At 45.8% G+C, this 19,453-nt stretch overlaps 1 protein-coding gene across 1 annotated transcript in view; it reads left to right on the top strand.

Moving 5' to 3' along the window:
• LOC146797257 (semaphorin-3A-like) overlaps window positions 1-19,453 on the top strand; it is a 366,005-nt gene that overhangs the window by 226,340 nt on the left and 120,212 nt on the right. The window contains exon 9 of the mRNA XM_085624230.1: window positions 13,636-13,705. Coding sequence (XP_085480356.1) covers window positions 13,636-13,705 — 70 coding nt within the window. The remainder of the gene's footprint in view (window positions 1-13,635; window positions 13,706-19,453) is intronic.

The following is a 19,453-nucleotide window of genomic DNA, read 5'->3' as shown; positions in this document are numbered from 1 at the left end:
CCGCCAAGAGGTGTGTATGCAGACAGTGTGGGCTGTGGCACCGCGTGCGTGATGACGCGACGGACTGCAGAGAGTGCGCTGCGCACCTCATTGCCAATCACTGTCACTGTGTTCAGACATAAGCCACAGTGATTGGCCATAGTTGAGCGGCACCCAATGTAGTTTCGTCCTAGGCTGCCGCGCGGGGTCTGAGACTGTCTCAGGCTCCCAGCCAATCCAGAGACGCTGCATTAGCAGCGCCTGCCCTGGATTGGCTAAAGAGCACGGATAGGGCTCGCCCGGATACCGAGAGAAGGGGCTGCTGCATGAGGCAACCCTCGGCCTCTTGGCCCCCTCCTCTCAGTACATAGTACATGGCAGACAGTGCGGCGAATGCTCATGCTCGTGCTTGTCGTGAGACAAACTCGAGCATGCGCAAATACATTGCGAGCCGCTGTCAGTCAGTGTCAGTGCTCGTCCCCCGGCCCCACCCCCTTGATGTCCCGACTCCCGGCCACTACACAGTAAGAGGCAGAGCTGAGCTTAATTGCTGGATTTGCTGCAAGCACACCGCGTCGCGTGCGTGCGTTAAATGGGGCTCCGCCTCTGCGCCCCAATGGACGCACCGCCACTGGTGATAAGTCGTCTCTTATCTTATCCCACAAAATAGATACACTTTTTCAAGGGTGACAATACGTATGAGGCACTCAAGGTGTAAACCAACTGTCCTTTACACATGGTCTTAAGCACCTAAAGGTCACAAAGAAAGAGAAATCACAGGACCAGATGGGACCCTCCCGCACTGTAGAAGAAAATATTAATACCTCAGATGACAAAAATGCCTAAGGCACTCATACAAGAGACAAAAACAACTTTATCCAGGAATTCTCGATCCTGATATTGAGACAATAGAGGACACCACCAAAGCAATGCCCTGACGCTGTATGGGAGCTTTAATTCAAATGAAGTGAATTTGCAAGTCAAGACAAGCATTTGCAAAGCAATAGTGTGTAGTCTAATCTAATAGTTTTCTAATGTGCGCGTAAAAGTTGTGTAAATGTGTGACTCGTGGCAACTAATGTGGGCATTTTTGGGCTAATTCTTTTGTGTTTTAGGGCATTTTATTACGGATATAAAAGGTGTCAGACTGGGACCCGTTTGATGTTTGCGTAGTGTTGTTGCTACATATGAGAAAAGAGTAGGAACACACGGTTTACAAAAAATGTGTGAAGTTTCCCCAAAGTAGTAAAAAGTGATATGATTTCCCAAAACAAATGTGCACATTATAGCATACTACGGTAAGTAAGCTGCTGAACACATTTCGCACAAGCTTTAGAGAAATAAATCTGTTAAAACACCGCTGTGAATATAAAAATGTTTTCCCTTGTAAGCGGATTGGAACTTATTGCGCAATTCCACGAACACAGTGGCAACGTGGTAAATTCCATGTTCATTTTCCCCATGCCTGTAAATTAAATTATAATATAGCTCATGTGTATGTTTAGTGCCCCAATACTTTCCGTTACTATAAATCGTTTCGTGACAAACAGGCACACATGAGCGCCCCACTGCCGCTTCTCAACATTTCTAGATTGCTGCATTGTGCACATAGATGTGAAGGAGTTGTGATGGATGTGAGAGAGTTGCAACATATATATTCTAATGCACATAAGCACAATGACGCATTTGACACCATTTTACTTTAGGGTTCAAACATAGGCACATGGAAGCAGAGCTCAGACGTCACAGCAACACAGACGTTTGTAAGAGTGGGTAACTACAAAATGCAGGACTTTGCCAAGGTAGAACATAACGATTATGGTCTAAACCTAGTAGAACCTGCTAACCATTTAAAACAACGGAATTGACAACAGAGAGAATTTAAATGAAAAAGTCTCCCCAAACTATGAAGTTTTCTACTGTCTATCAGTGCAGAATGCAAAGAAAAAAAACATAACAGACCAGCTGTTGCCTGTATGGACTGCAGCTCCACAGCTGTGCCACTGCACCCTGAGCCAGACAGCAGATTCAGAGTGCCGGGAACAAATTACAGGAAGTAGTGCCCCGTCCAGCAGTTAGGTAGTGTTTGGTATATCGTACACTCCACACTAACTCCCGTCCTACAGCGCCACCTAATACAAACCCTGCTCCCAACATGGTGGCACTGCAGGTCAGCTGCCCTTTCCTCGCAGGAACTGCAAGTTATAGCGCGGCAGCCCATGAAAAATAAAAGCAGCACAGTGGCAGAGGATGTGGCACCACGGCCTGAGCTGCAGACTTCGGCATTAGGGAACATGGTTTTAGTTTTGGCGGCAAATACTAAGCCAAAAACAAACAGCATGGGGGTAAAGGTAATACTTACTATCCACAGTTCCTGCATGCCACACAACTTATTCTGGTGTTGTGGGCTGCTGATCAGCTGCTGCAGGGGAGGAGGGGAGGCGGGCAGGTCTTAGCCTGGCTCAGCGGCTGATCACCGTGGCCTCTGCGGCTGGAGTGGTGATCCGGAAGAGGATGAGGCCGGCCGCTGATGAAGACGTGGGAGGAGCGTCAAATAGGCAGCTGCAGCTTTGAAGCTGCAAATAAAATTAAAAAGCTTTGAAGCTGCAGATAAAATTCAAATAAATGGGCACCGCGCTGAGCTAAAGTTTACCATTCTTAAAAAATAGAGGTGTTGCGAGCATTACGACGCCCGGTATGTGCATGACTGCAGGCATGCAGAAAGAAAAAAACAGTCCTTGGCTGATTGCTTTCTCATATCGCACACACACTGACTGCACTCACTCGAACAGAGCACGTACTGTCATCGCCAGGCGCGAGCTGCTGCAGGCAGGGGAGGGCGCGAGGCGGGGAGGGAAGTACCACTGGCGGCCCTCGGAGGGGAGCGGGCTGTAAGAGTTGAAAGGCAGGCCGCAGCAGACAGGGAAGTTGTACAACACGTGTCTAGGGTCGGATTCTATGCACCCTCAACAAACAAGCGTTGGCTGCGCGCGAGCGGCCAGAGACGCAATATGTGGTGGGGGAGGGGGAGAAGCGGGAGCTGTGTGTGCGCGTGCGTCATCGTGATCGCGATCGCTCTGAAAGCGAAAGTGATCGCGATGACGCACGAGTTTTCAAAGTGCTGCTGGCGGCCGGCTGCGCGCGTGCACGATCGCGTGAATGCAAGCGTTAGGCCAGCCAGCAGCACTTTGAAAAGCCCACATACAAAATGTCTCTTCGAGCCTTTGGCTCAGCGAGACCTAAAAAATGAAGAGAAAAGGAGCATAAGAGAAATAGGACATTAGGATAATTTAGAAAAAAAGGGAGGGAAATGAAAAATAAGGAAAGAAAAGGAGAACATCTCACCTCACTAAAGGTAACCGAACACTTTCAGAATACATATAGAGATTCAATTTCAGTGCTTGTGGCGTATGAAAGCACTAATACAGAAAATCCGATATAACCAATCAATTGAGGTACCTGTAGAAATATATTTATTATTACTGTTTTTCTAAAACAACTTAATGTGGCAACATTCATAATACATACAAGAAAGTGATAATGCCCATAACGTGGCAAGACCGGAATATAAGAAATTGTCTCACCTAGAAAATAAACCAGTGGAAGGAAATAGCCAACTCAATTCAAAAAAGCGTTCCTAACAATCAAAGAAAGGCAGAGGCATCTATGGCATACGAGACTCCCTGAAATAATTAAGTTGAGTAATTACCCAAAGAGCCAATATATGATAAAAATTCATTACAAATTCGATTCATAAAATATACATAAGCCAGACACATCAGACAGAAAACCTCACCTTAATAAAGGGTGAAAACGGTACTGAGTAAGTTGCCAATACAGGAGCGGTAATAATCGCTCAGGTAATAATGATGAAAGACCAGTGGATCCCCACTATCAGGTTTCTGAAAGGAAGACAGGGTCAGTCACTAAAACCCGAATCACCCAACAAAGGACAATTCAAATGTTCAAAGGATAAGTGAAGGGGTTAATAGCGAAATTATTTGAACCCTAATGGATCATGATTCATAAATACTCCAAGGATAAAATTATAAATTAAAAAACCTCATATCTGAGGTTTCCCGTTACCGCATACTGATATAAACAATATTATGCGATCTTTCTCTCAACCATAATAGCCAAAATTGGCATGTAACATATTGTAAATAAAAGTGCAATGTTGCACATATAAGCGATAGTTCCATTCTTATAAAGCAAGGTTAAACAAGGTAAATAACAGTTAGGGGGTCAAGTTGTTCTTAAAAGAAAACATGTTCTTAGATATTGTAACATCGTCTAATGCCACGAAAGTCGCAAAATAGAAATGTAGGCGAAAAGGTATCCTGTTATAAAATACATCGCTTAAAAATCAGAAGACAGAAATACAATTTAGGTATGTAACGCGCAATTAAAAGGTTGAACACTGGAGGCATTGACCTACAGTATTTAAGTGTGATGAAAGCAACACATCTATTTTAACACACAAACCATTTGCCAATAGCTAAAGTTAATAATAATACGGACATAAATCAGGTTGGAAACGTAACAAACCGCCAGATGTTAAATGTCCTAAGCAAGTAGCCGAATATAAACAGAGCAGCATGGTGCATAACAATCGGGTTAGAAAGTGTGCACTAAGCTCAATAACCATGCAAATTTAACGAAACAAGGAGGTCGTGTGTCTCGAGTAAAACCCGATATATCCTGGCTTACCTTATCAGTAAGGAGCATGCGAACAGCCTGATAACCGTCGGCGACGCGGATCAGTATAGAAAAAGCCGCCATTTGGCATTCAGTTTAAAAAGAGCCCGCTGTCAGGGTTAGTGACGTAGACACGCTACGTGCAATTGTGGCTATAAACGAAGGACCACAAACCAAGGATAGAAAGGAACCATCCCATGGCGGCCATATAGGTGTATCGGAAAATTAGTCTTCATTAGTGACAACCAAATACCTAAGGGCGGTACAGATTAATATCGGGAACGTCACAATTTCGAATTAAATTTACGAGATACGTGGTTGTCAAGATCGTAATGTGAGCACAGTTTAAACAAATAAGGCCATGGATCGAGGACTAAAGATCTGAATTAGGAAATGTCCATATCGTGGCGGCCATAGTAGAGTGTCAGAGTAGTCCATTCTGAATAGAAATAGCAGAATAATATCAGGAACATCACAATTTCGAATTAAATTTAAGAAATACGTGGTTGTCAAGATCGTAATATAAACACAGTTTGAACAAATAAGGCCATGGGTCGACGACCAATGATCTGAACCACTGGGAGTACATAGGCATCTGGTAACAGCCAACGTTGGTGTTCAGATAATTCCACCCAACAACCCATCTCATCCAACATTCCTGTACTTTCTCTCCACTTGCTCAACTCTTTCTCTGAAGCCTCTTTCTGAATTGCTCTTACACTTTCCACTGTATCCTCATACATTCCTCTCTCTCTAACCCATTTTGCAGGACCCGCCACATACATTCAACTTGTTGCATCTCTCGCTGTCTTTTTCGCTATTTCGTCTGCAAATGCATTTCCTCGGCCAACATCATCTGTGATCTTTTTATGTGCACTACACTTCACAATCGCTATTTAGGTGGGTAAGACAAGTGATTCAAGGAGATCAGTCACTAACTGACCATGTTGTATTTTGGTGCCATGTGAAGTGAGGAATCCCCTTTCCTTCCAAAGATGCCCAAAATTAAACGCTACACCAAAGGCATACTGACTGTCGGTGTACATGTTCACTTTCTTTCCTTTTTATAGTACATATGCTCTTGTTAATGCTATCAATTCTGCTGCTTGAGCCGAATTGTGTCTAATACGTGCTGTTTCCACAATTGTATGCAAAGTAGTTACAGCATAGGCTGAAACTGTATCTCCATTAGGCATTTTAAAACAAGAACCGTCTACCCATAGAGTTCCATCCGGATTCTCTAGCGGTGTGTCTTTCAAGTCAATTCTTCCTTTTGTCTCTTCCTCAGTACGGAAAAAACAATCATGTTGCTCCTCAACACTTTCCTCATCTGGAAGGGGCAACAGAGTAGCCGGATTTAGGGTATTACATCGTTTGATGTGTACATGACTAGCCAAAAGCGTCAGCTCGTAACCAGTTAAACGTGCACTCGTGAGATGCTGTGTTTTTGTTCTGTTTAGCAAAGTATCCACTGCATGTGGCACCATAACAATGAGAGTGTTATCCAACACTATTCCAGCAGACTGTCAGATAGAAATTGCTGCTGCTGCTGTCGCTTTGAGACAATTGGGCAATGCTTTAGCTACAGGATCCAGCGTAGCCGAAAAATAGGCACATGGCCGCTGTTTGTCTCCAAATTGTTGTGTTAAAACTGATAATGCACAACCTTCTCTCTCGTGAACATAGAGCGTAAAAGGCTTTCTGTAATCAGGAGTACCCAATACAGGGGCAGAACACAGAGCAGTACGTAAGTCAGTAAAACTCTTTTGGCACTCATCAGTCCAAGGAAGGGGGTGAGGCGTATCTTTCAAAGTGAGTGCCAACAAAGGCTTGGCCATTAGAGAGAAGTTAGGGATCCACTGCCTACAGTAAGAGGTAATACCTAGAAAGGCACTTACTTCCCTTTGTGTGGATGGCACAGACATTTGCGTAATCGCCTGAATTCGTTCTGGGGTTAATCGCCGTCCCTCCTTTGATAGGAGATGACCCAAGTAGGTAACCTCTCGATGGACATATTGTAATGTGGAAGGTGAAACCTTATGATTCAGATTAAACAAATGGCGTAACAATGCAACAGTGACATTTTTGCAAATTTCTTCTGAATCAGCAGCGACTAATAAGTCATCCATATATTGGATAAGAACAGCACCAGACGGCAAATGAAAAGTATCAAGATGACATTTTAAAGCTTGGCTGTAAATAGAGGGACTTTCACAATAGCCCTGAGGTGCGCGCTTAAACCGGAAGCTTCGGCCTCCAAGAGAGAAACCGAAAATGTCCCTACTCTCTTCTGCAATGGGAATACTAAAGAAGGCATTCTTTAGATCAATAACAGAGAACCAAGTCGCTGTGGAAGGTATCATCGTCAACAGAGCAGTGATATCTGGAACAACAGGAAATTGTGGTACAACAATTTTGTTTACCTCCCGCAGATCAATTACGAAACGATATACAGGTGGTTGAGAAGGATCAGTACGTTTAAGGACAGGAAGAATAGGACTATTGCATGTGTTACCTCTTGTTTCTTCAACCACACCCTTCTGAATCAAATCATGAATGATTTCCAAAAGCGCTTTTTCACCTTCAGTAGAAATTCTATACTGCGGAATGCGCGGCAATTCAACATTGGGCTTGAGGGTGACAACATAAGGTGGATTCTCAAGACACCCTACATCATTCGGACCCGTGGCCCAAAGCGTTGCTGGAAGAGAAAGCAATTCAGGTGGAAACTGATCTTTGGACAAATACATTGGGGAAATCAATTTCTGTCCTAAAGTAAGATGTACACCAGAAGGAGAACAATATATCGTAGCATGCATTCTTTTCAATAGGTCTAGACTCAACAGATTTTCACCACAACCATTCGTTAACAGAAGTGAAGCTTCCAAATCGTAGGGACCAATTGAAATAGGCAAAGGGCAAGAAACTGGATTGCGAACAGGGGCGCCAGAAAATCCTACAGAAACATTTGTTAAGCCAGACAAAGGTGCCCCAGGGAGTTTCAAATGAATGATAGAACTTCTCATCGCCCCAGTATCTAGAAGAAATGGCTCTGAAACACCCATTGTAGTGACGTTAACATAAGGTCCATTCTGATCTACTGGAACCGACACAACTCCCTTACTTTGTCCATGGCTGTCCTAGTTGGCATGAAGACTTTCATTCCCGTTTTCAATATAATGGTCTTCATTGTAATACTGAGTAGACCTAGCATTCTGCTGATTGAAGTAATTCATGGAATTGGGAGAAGGAAGGGCACGTTCTTCTTGAGTCAACACACCTAGACCTCTACCTCTGTTTGCTGACTGGAGGCCACCACGACCTCGTGGAGCAGATAACGCTCCATTGCGCTGCAATAAAACCGGACAACTATTCTTAAAATGACCTTCCTCTCTACAATAGGCACATTGATTAAGACCTAACAAAGGTCGCGGATTGTATGGCTCAGGCTTTTGATACAACCTCTGAAACTGCGGAGGCTGTTGAGACTGAGGCTGAACATAGCGAGGAGGATAAGCTTGTTGCAAGAGAACCTTCGTTTTTAATTCTTTCGTCTTTTTCTCTTGCTTTTCTTTTTCTTCTTTATCTCTATTTTCGTAATATTGTGCAGTAGCCAATATCTGGGCAGAAGAAGAAACAGCCCATGAACTTTCAGAATCTTTCAATTTATGTGACAGCTCGGGAAGCAAATTTAATACGAATTTGTCCACAAATAATCGCTGTCCACCCTCTGTAGCCATGTCTTGACCACTGTGATCAATAAATGTCTCCTCGAAACGAGTAAAGAAATCAGAGACACTTTCATCTTTCTTTTGTTTGCATGCTGCTAGTTTATCCCAATTTACTCTCAATGCAGGCATCATAGTTTTCATTAATGTAATAATCCTACCAGGGAGTTCCGAGATCAGAGCGTCAGGCTTTGCACCACCCACTTGGTCTTTATCAGTGGTAGTTATAACATCCCAAGTAGCACCTAGTTCCTGCGCGTGATCCTCTCTACGAATCTTAGCCCATATTGTCTGTGGAACTACATTTCCCATTAGCATATCAATATCAGCTAGGTTCATGATGCAGGCGTCAACTGTTTGTGATAATTCTTTGTAATAACCCGCAGGGTTTTTACGAGGATCCGGTAGAGTCTGTTTAAGGGCCAAAACTTCAGATCTCTTCCAGAGGACATGTACCCATATACGCTGAAAATGAGCAGGAATAAGTGGTACGTTACCTGCTGCTGGAACCTCTTCTTTCCATACTGGAGGAACCTCTCTCATGGGATAATTTTTCAGTGTTAGTTTAACTGACAGATCGGAATCAAGGAAAGCTTGAGAGGACAATAAGGATCTATAAGAAATAAGTGTCCTCACAGCTTTCTCAACCTTAGAACCCACAACAAGTCCTTTATCAAAATCAGTCTGAACATCTAACAGATCTTGTGGGATTGGACTCGAATTCACATCTTCCCATTCTTTAATGAGAGTATCGCACATTGCATTAAAAACATATCTTTGCGTAGGCGCATTCCATTGCGAAAAAGTAGACATAATATCGAGCACACTGTATTGAGGACCCTTCTTGATCCATCTTTGTGCAAGAGAGTCCAACCTTTCTCGTTCTTCAAAATCTGGAAACTGACTACGAGACTGTCTTCGAGCAAAAGCCGGAGACATATTTAAAGCTTCGAAGAAAGGAGATAAAATACCAGTGACAGTGTCTGTGAGACGCTTACGCACAGACGGAGAATTAGACATAAGAATTGGAGACAAAGTATTAGGATAACTGACAGGAGGAGAACCGATTATTGCAGGAGGAGCAGAAGGCAAAGGAGATCCAAGATCAGGAGATGAGGGCAAGGAAGTTGAAGTTAATGGTAAAACCGGCCAGGGTGGTAATACTGGAGGAGGCAAATGCGGAAGAGCCGGAAAAGGCGGAGGTACCGCTGGTGGCTGAACAGGCTGTAACATTTGGAGTGCATTGGCACTTTGTGCATAGGGCGGAGGCAACCTCAATAAATGGGACATTAGGGGATCTTCTTCTATTTCTTTCTTATTATCGGAAGGGGAAACAGGCAACACCGGATAGCATTTATCTATCGCCATGCGATGCTGTCTTTCTGAAATTTCAGTCACATTATCAATTTCATCATCTTTAAACTGTTGGGCAGCCTGTATAATTGTCATACCCTGTGCTTTTCTATCTCGTTTTGCTTGCTTAATTTCTTTCTATTTGGCTTCCTTACGCCAAAGGCGAAAAGAGTCAAACATTGCCGGCCGGGCTTTTCTTTTGAATAAGACTGCTTCTAAATTGTCTAACACATCAGAGTCGAAACTACCATTTTCTGGCCATTTTAGAACACCATCTTTCTTCGTGTATCGGGTCCATGTCTCGGTAAAGGCAATGGGGCCAATACCATGTTTTGAATAAAGCTCATATGTGGGATTTCCAACCGAAGGAATCGGACAAGAGTCCTCAAGTCGGGAATCCCTATTACAACCAAAGCAACAAATTCTTCCAAACTTAGTCAGACCAGGCATCTCATGATTTCACCGGACTGTTCACAAACTTCAAGGGGGTAAAACTCAGTTTACGCAGCACAAATGCACTTACCCTCGGCTTCGGCTATTGCAATAGTCGAATCTAAGGACTACAAATACCAAGAAAATCAAAGAACATAAAAATTGTGGGCGCGACCCACGAAGATACTTAACTAAGGACGTCTTCTCACACCAACAGAGGCCAGTCTATCGTCTCGCCTTACCATACATCACCAAAGGAAGGGCCAAGGCAGGGCGGCAGTCAGGGCAGCGGTTATTAGTAGCCGTCAGGAAGGAGTAACCGCGCTGCAAAAGACCTTCGGACCACTTTCGACATACAGGGGTCGCTTAACGTGGCTCGCGAACCCTCCGGAATTTTCTTGCGGGGTTCCTCACGATCTTCGGGCAGAACCGGTACCACTGAAGCCACCCCACGTTGGGCGCCAGTTGAAGAACCAGAACCTTTTGGGTCTGGCGGTGCAGGGTACGCCTAAAATCTCCGGAATTCACCTGCTCAGCTACACAGAGACACGGGACACTCTGTCGGCATTAGAAGATCAGATTTTATTAGCTGCAGCTAGTACAGTTATCCCAGAAGTACACAAGGTAGGTTCTCAGGAGACTGCCACTTCACTCTGTGGCGCACAAACTTATATACTATATAGGTAACATATACATTAACCAAATACACTCCCAGAACATACAGGAAAGAGCCAATAGGGAAAGTTGGAAAACATGACAGAACCAATAGGAGAGATTGGAAAACAAAAGTGTCAGATGACTCGAAGAAACCTCTCCTCCAACTATGTTTGTCACCCCTCCCTCGATCTAATTTATTAACGGATTCGTAATTAACTTGCAGGTGGCGAGATACGTTTGTGTGTATTGGAGGACAGTTGTGAAACAAGAGAATGCTAGCAGAAGACAGTGAAGGCCAGACGATAAGATACAGTCAGAAAAGAATAGTGTGAACCAACAGATAGTTGAGACGGGGATTAGAAAACCAGACGGGGATTAGTGTACTCGGCCAGTCCTAACACTAGCTTTGTAAATAGAGGCAGAAAGGCTGTTTTTTAACACGAAGCTGCAGAAAAAGCAGAATAGACTTTGTTCGCCGTGCTGCCTGAGTGATGGCAACACAAAATGGCGGCGGAGCACAAAATGGCGGGTCGATTCGATTGCGATCGGAAATCGAAGTTCCTCAAGGTGAATTACATGGCTAAATCCACCATGGGTTATCGACAAGGATATCCCTATCCTTGTAGTTTTATCGCTGCATTACCAGCGATAACCTCCCAAAATGCCGCTATCACTGGAGTTTTTTATCGCCTAGGTGGTTAGCGTTGTTAATAACGTGATAACCAGGCGATATTATCCAGCGATAGCGGGCGTTAAAAAAATTAACGTTAAGCGCCCTTAGCGTTAATTTTCCCTGTTCCTTGTTAATATGCCCCAAATTTATTAGCCATGCAATTAGCATTTTAGTCCAATGTGTATCTTGTGTTTATCAAGGTGTAAATGTTGATTAATCTTAACACTCCAAATGATTAATATATGTAAATATTTAGAATGATTACGTAATTAGTATTTTCATGCAAAATAGAGAAGGTATACAAATTTTTGCTTTACCTGCTTCACCAGGAGTTTAGGGGAACATTAATGGCCACTGCCAGACCTCCGAGGAGAGGCTAACTTTTCACCCATTGCCCCCTGTAACTCAACAGGCGGACTGTCAAGACCCTTTACCACATGTCCCTTCGCTGCCTAACTCAGGGGCATATTATCAAGCACGGCGTTAAAATTATCTCCGCTTTACCGGCAGAAAACTGCCGCTAAAGCGGCGATAATGGGCTTGATAATATGCCGCAGAGAATTCCCATAGCAGCCCATGTTCTGGTGTCAACATGGGCTTCTATGGGAATTCTCTGTGGCATATTATCAAGCCCATTATCGCCGCTTTAGCGGCAGTTTTCTGCCGCTAAAGCGGCAATAATTTTAATGCCTGTTTCTTGATAATATGCCCCTAAGATATTATCAGGAGATCTGACACTTCCTGGTGTCTTGTCAGTTCTCAGAAAAGACACAAAAACGGAAGAGTGAAATGTAGTTAAATAAAGGCTGGGGGGGGGGGGGTGACGTCTACTTTGGGTCCCTCTAGAAGCGACTTGTAGGCAGGTGTGTCCCCTGCGGTGTTAAATCACCCCCAGGGGCCACCGCGTCAGATCACACACGTTCAGTTCCTCAGTTAAAAGTCCCCCTATGTCAAAGCCACGTGGCCCCTCCTAGGCGCTGTGCACGTCTCAGCAAAGCGCAACCACACTCAAGGTGGTTGCCTCCTCAGTTTATGGAGCAGAGTTCAGGCAGTAACTTTACCTCGAAGGGAGGGAGTGTTGAGAGCAGACCCCAGAGGTGAGGGTTCTTCAGCGAGAGGGGGCCGGAAGGGGCAGCATTGACGTGGCTAGTAAGGGACCGGTCACCTCCACGTGCTCGGTACGAGTAGGAGTAAGAAGTGGAAGGGAACGACTAGTCGAGTGGTCACCTCTCCAGTGGAGTGAGTGAGACCCAACCCATGCACAGTAAGGGGTCTCTCTCAGGTGTCCCAGCTGATTCATGATCAGAACTGTGTAAAGAGGTCCCCCGTGAGGACTGAGACACGTGTGACTCCGACTCAAGATGACGCAGAGGTCTCTTGCTCTGTGAGAGGTCATAGGTCACTGAATGAGGTCATCAGCCAGAGGAGGGCCCAGCGATGGATTGAACAGCAACGTGTGTAGCTGGAGAGGGTAAACTGACGACAGAGTCTGGGGTGAGACATGTCAAGAAGCTGACTCCGAGGAAGGAGCAGCTGATGATAAAAAGTGAGCGGGCAGCGCCCCCTCCAGGGCTCAGCTGCTCTCTGTACCGAATGTGCAGGGGGAGAGTGGCAGCCAAGGAAATACGTCAAGAACTGAAAGGAGGCAGGAAGGGCAAGATCTGAATGAAAACCACTTGTGGGATTCGGAGGGAGAGGGGCGGCCATCTTTACTTAAAGTGTACGACTTTAGCAACGCAGCATTAAATCTTTTATTGTCGGTGTGATTGTAAGAGTGGGTCGTGGGATATAAGAAGACTCTAGCCTCAGTGTCAGTCCAGTGAAGGAGTAAAAAGGACTGACCCCAGGTCCACCGTGGACATACCTCCATGGTCTAACACCCCCTAACAACAGAAGCAGGGCTTGAAAGATGCTCGCCTCTCTCCGTAGCCACCGGCTTTAATAAACATTCATGAAATCTAAATATGACTTCATTACAAAATGGCTGCCCTGAAAATGTGCCATGGGTCCGGCCCTTGTGGGCCTGCGCTGGACACCCTGGCTTGAACCTGTTTGCGGTTCGATAGAAGAATTGATTTGTTTCTCATTATAATCCTGTGTATTCCTTTTTTACAGGGGACATCTTCATGTTAAAGGCAGAAGACAGGAAACAAGCATTGGTGTATGGACTCTTCACTACCTCGAGGTAAGCCTGCTGCTCGCTGTTGTGAGAGCCACGAACACACATATGAACCAGAGCTTCACTTGGGATCCATTCTTACCTTTTATCCTTTCTGGATGTGATCTACTTAATGAGTTAAAGTATTTATTAGTCTGAATTTCGAGGGGATTGTGGAGTCCGTCCCTTCTAAGCAAAGGCCTCTGACTCTTGCACGAAACATCTCCAAGATTTACAGTGGCAATGAAAGGAGAAGGGGAGTCTTAACAGCAGAAATGTTAATGAATGAAAATTAAAGCAAACTGGTACAAAAACACGATAAAAGTACATAAATTGTATGCATATCTCCAACCAAGAAGATAACAAGCAAGGCAAAAAATATTAGGAGAATGTAATTATGGAAAAGTTCCAAATCTGCACGTTTTATTCTCCGGAATGGAATGCGGGCACGCGGGAGAACGCGCTATCCTGGCAGAGAGGAAGAAAGCACAGCTTTTCAAGGATACGTCCAAGTCCCAGGGATAGGGGGTGTGAGCGTCATTTGTAGGTCTCGCCAGCAGACAGCTTTCAGGTGGCGGTCATCTAGAACCTGATGTGGACAATCCCAGGGCTGACGGCGGGCTTTGGGTCCGCCCATTGCTTTTTATTGGTCGGCTGTCTTGTCAATCTCATCTGCTTACTTTGCTTTCAATGACTCTCCTGCCTCTTCTTGTCTCCATCACTCCCTTGGATCATATCTTATTTACCTTCCTTCTGGTTGGATGGCTTTGGGTAGCATGTATCCTTCCAGAGCTCACATTCAGGGAACTACTTTTTCCTTTTATGGAGCATAGGACTGCATGTGTTTTCTTGCTCTATACCTTGTGTGCTGCTTCCCCCCTCAAACCACTGCCCCACACTCTTTGTGCTGCTGGTGTTACCCCCACAGTAGGGCTGTTGCTTTCTACACTCGCGCGGATCTGCTCATTCTTTTCAATTTACCCCCCACGCAGCTCCTCAGTTTCTCCTCCATTTCTGCTCCAGCTGCTTGTCTGTGTTTACTTCAGCTCCCATCTGCTCCAATGTTTATCCCCTCTCATTCCCGTCATGTCTTTTGTCCAATTTCTTTTTTTATTATTAATATTTTTTTCAAAGGCCCAGCAGCTGCAGTTTACAGATAGGACAATTTTCATTTAAAAAATGAATTTTGGTGCCCCTTTTATATTTGTAAAATTCACTTCTCTAAGTCTGGGTGTCAGCAATCTTGGAATGCCAAAATAAAAACAAAGGGGCTTATTTACAAACCCATTGCGCCACCGGTACATCACTTTTCCCATGTTAACCCTTTCGCTGCAGCGGGAATTCCGCCGCAGCGCTGGGGGGGGGTTTGGGGGCAGCGCGGTGGCGCGGTGCTCATGACGGAACCACTCCGTCATGAGCCACGGTTGAGCTGTGCTCATGACGGAGTGGTTCCGTCACGACTCCGCCCACTGCGCTAATCGCCCGCACAGGCGGGGAATTCGCGCCGCGTGGGCGGCGTGGCCGCCAACGGCCGCAGCATGACGGAACCACTCCGTCATGAGCACACGGCGACCGTGGCTCATGACGGAGTGGTTCCGTCATGAGCAGGGGAGGGGTTAAAAATGACCCAAAAGTGGCGCAAGGGGCTTGTAAATATGCCCCAAAGTGGCTACCACGATACGACATATTCATATGATGGACAGCATCAGAAACAGCATGGCAAAGCTAATAGATGATGAACAAATAGAGTGTGCCCTTCGATTGATGTACCAGCACTACACGGATGTACGTGGAATCCTGTGCAGTTAAAAGGGCACGCTTTCCCGGATGCTGTGACCCTCTCCCACCGATGTGGCGTGCTTCATCATCGAGCCGTGTTCCTCGCTGTTTGGGGGCTGCAATACCCGGCGGGCCCCTCTAGGGGGCTCTTTTCCAGAGATTCTTGAATCACTCTGTCCAGCGTTTGCCCGACAGTAGAGTGATGCCCTCCACTGAGTGCGAGAGCGAGTGTGGAGATTGGGAAGGTGGCTAAACTGCAATTGGCTATCGGTTGCCTAAATGCCAAATGTGTAATAGCAAAGCTAACTCATGCCAAGGTTAAAATGATTTGTGAACCAATAGCGGGAAGAAGGGACCCTAGGTTCAGTGTTAGAATCCGGGGTCTCTGGTTGGCGCAAGTATGCACTTGCGACAAGCAGGGACCCTTTCCTCTAAGTCAGGGCAAAGGATCACCTCTTTAAAAATAACCCCTGCTCACCCTCTAGGTAACGTGGCGCGAGCAGTCAGGCTAAATTTCCAGAGGGCATTGTTGTGTCAAAATAATTATTCCAAGGGCCACACTTACCATTGGCCCGCAATATTCATTAAATAAGGAGCAGTTGGCAACGTGGAAGGTTCAAACGTTTATTAATCACCATAGATCTCTATATAGAGGAGCCTCGTCGATCCTCACCCATCAGGTGCGCCGAGGAAGACTGCTGGCTCCTTGACAGTAACACACTTTTATACATTATCAGCACAGCACACAAAACCTTATATGTGGAAAAGTACCAGTTAGCCCTGGCGCCCCTAATGAGCTCATGCCTATTTCTAGTTTCGGTTACACATACAAAGGGTTACTATCTTTACAGAGAAGGTCGGAAGGGTGACTCCCTTCTCGTCCCAGGTCTGGAGGAATTCGCTTGATACTCCCTTTTAGCAGATGTGACCTTGCTTCTCAGCAACTCCGTCTGTCTCCTAATAATTACCGTGAAAAGGGAAGGCAGATGGTGTGTAAGAGGGCCACGTGACTCCTAAGCGAAAGAGCCGCAATCCAAGATGGAGGCAGTTTGGTTCTCGGCCCTTTTGTCAGGCTAAACGTAAAGGGGATTTTGATCCTTCGAATGTACCATGGCTAAGCATACCGTCATTAGATATACTGCGCTATCATACCATAATAACTTGAATACCTCAGAACGGCCCTTTAGCGCAGCATAGCTAATAACGAAATCAGTCTTCGAAAATACCCTCATCAATCTGCATTAAATCATGCGTCTCTTTCTGGGTCCGTTGAGCATCGATCCTGGTTTGGTTGGACGTGGGCTTAGGAATGGATCGGCGAACCTGAGTAGCACAATATGCACAACAGGCCGGCCCGCACTGTAGACAAACGCAACAGGTGAAAAGGAATCCTACCACTCCCAAGAGAATCATAAATAACTTCCATCCCCAGGTGGTCACCAAACCCCAGAACCACCCGGACAAGGACCAAGTACCAGTGTCGGTGTGAATTTCAGAGGCTAGTCGATGCAGTTTCTGGATAGCTAGATGGACGGAAGGGGCGGAGTCAGGTATATATACGCAACAGGAACTGCCGATGACCCTACAAGCTCCACCTCGATCAGCTAGGATAATGTCTAAAACAAGACGATTTTGAAGGGTCACGAGCCGGGTCGCCTGAAGCTCCACTGTGATATTAGTCAATATCCCTGCCGTAGTGTTAATCACCCCCTCCACCACTCTGGATAACCTCCTAACCTCCTTACTATTTAGGATGGGTCCCCATATGGGCAACGCTCCTTTTATAATATCAACAAAATGTTGCGCTGGAGTGTCGGTTTGGTCAGTGGCATCATTACTGGCGCCTACAGCTGTTAGGCTCCGTCGATTTAAAGTATGAGACTTATGATAGTCAGAAGGAGCTATGTACACCGGGGGGTAAAGGAAAGACAAGTAACACCTACCCATCCACCCCCTGGGTAACCAGGTATAGGCGTTTTCACCACATACAAAATAAACATTGGGGGGGGGTGAGTGTAGGGGGGCTACCGTATGTCTGTAGTTTATAAGTGTAATTACATCTGCTATATCCTACAAACAAATGCCCCATCCCCTGCACACAGAAAGAGGAGGATGTATTCAATACCGGGACCGGAATGATTTTTTCATTTGAGACATTTCGCTCTTGGAAGTATTTGAAATATTCAGTAAAGTTAAAAGTCATGAAATCCAGTATTTCATCCCTCAGCCAGGTATCATTTTCATGATCAGTATACACGTTCATACAGGCGGTGGGGTCAAGGGTACCATCCGTTCCCTCAGCATTAGGGGTGAAACCTTGGTGTGTCTCTATGTATGCTAAAATCAAGGCATAATCCTTCTCTGAGAATCGACGTTCATCTATAGTGTAGTGTTCGTACAACATGGATAACATTTTAAACCAGGCTTCACAACTACCTAGGTAAGAAAAAGGCACTGAAATAAACAAGTCTTGCTTATGCATCACTGACGGGAGAAGCCCACAGACCCAACAATCAGTAACATTTGTAGAACTATGAGTCTGGTGCAGCATTTCGATAAAGGCATTATGGACATATGTCTGTCGGTGTCTTTCTTTATGAGGAGCAAAGGTCTGGAAATGATGTTCCTTAGGGGCAGGAGTAGACATTATCAGGGTGTGCACAGGATGGCGAAACTCCAAATATATGAACAAACCTAAGCATAGTACAAATGATACCATCAGTATAAAAATGAAAACAACTTTGACACGCAAGCTCCATGAAGAGAACATTGGCAAATGCGGGGGGACAGCACGGGGTGCTAGGGGACGCCCGTCTTCAGGGACAAAACGAGCAAAAGGGTACATTTTCCTCACTAAAAGTCCAATATAATCTCGGGCAACAAGGGGGGTCTACAAGCAGTCCGTCCTGCCGGAGGGTGCTTCTTTCCTGTGTCCGTTCAGAGCCTCACAGGCAGACTCCTATTGTTCAGAAAAAAACAAAAAGGGAAAAAGCAAAAACTTCTCGCGGTGGAGTCGCACTTGACGCAACTCGTGTTGAAAAGAAACATCCACCTGGGCCCCTCCGTTCGTCTCATCAATGTCTCTATCTTCGTTCTGAACAGAGCTTTACTTAAAGTTCCATGCTCTCAACGAGTTCAGTCCAGTGTTCCGACAATCCTCAGGTCTCTGCAGCGGCCTCCAGCTGCACTTGCCGGGGCTAGACCTGGGACTCGTTTATTTTCGGGGCCGCAGGTGATATCGATCCCGACCAGGGGTTTCAGGATTCGTGAACAAGGTGGGCACAGTGGGGTCAGATGAGGAGCTGGGCTCCCAACCAGATGCTTCACTTTGGACGATTGGGTGGCGACAAAAAGGGGTTTCAATGCCCTCAGCACTCTCCCCTCGCCCGTCAACCTCTCTGCGGGTGTCCGGGGAAAGTGACTCCTCTGCGCCGGGCTCACCCTGAGTCGGCTGACCTTCCTCCTGGTCCAGTTGCTCCCTTGGCAATGGGAGAGGAACTCGCTTAAGATGGGAGATATGGATCCAGTGCTGCTTTCCTTCGACTTTTACCGCTGTTCGCGTGACCAGGAGGACCTGGTAAGGCCGGGACCAGCGTGGATCCAAACTCAATTTCCGTTGGTAGTTCCGAACCAGGACCCACTGTCCTGGTTCTACGCCGTGTCCAGGACCCTCCGGCAGGGGCTGCAGGGTAGCAAATATCTGTTGATGAATGGAACGGAGATCTTTAGTCAGAGCATACAAGTAATCAGTCAACATAGGATATTCAATGTCCCTAAAAGATTTGGGCCTGGGTACTCCCCATACGTTGGCAGGTCTGCCGAAAATGACTTCGTAAGGGGAGATACCACTCCGGGAATGGGGAGTAGTTCTCACCGACAATAGAGCCAGGGGCAGGAGATCGGGCCACTTTAACCCCGTCGTCTCCTGAAGTTTAGCCAATCGTAATTTCAAAATTCCATTATATTTTTCAACTAGACCCGCTGACTGGGGATGCC

Source organism: Triturus cristatus, chromosome 9 (assembly GCF_964204655.1).
Source record: "Triturus cristatus chromosome 9, aTriCri1.1, whole genome shotgun sequence".
In the NCBI taxonomy this organism is placed as follows: Eukaryota; Metazoa; Chordata; class Amphibia; order Caudata; family Salamandridae; genus Triturus; species Triturus cristatus.
Note: the sequence above shows the minus strand (reverse complement) of the source record. Positions and strands in the feature narration are given on the sequence as shown.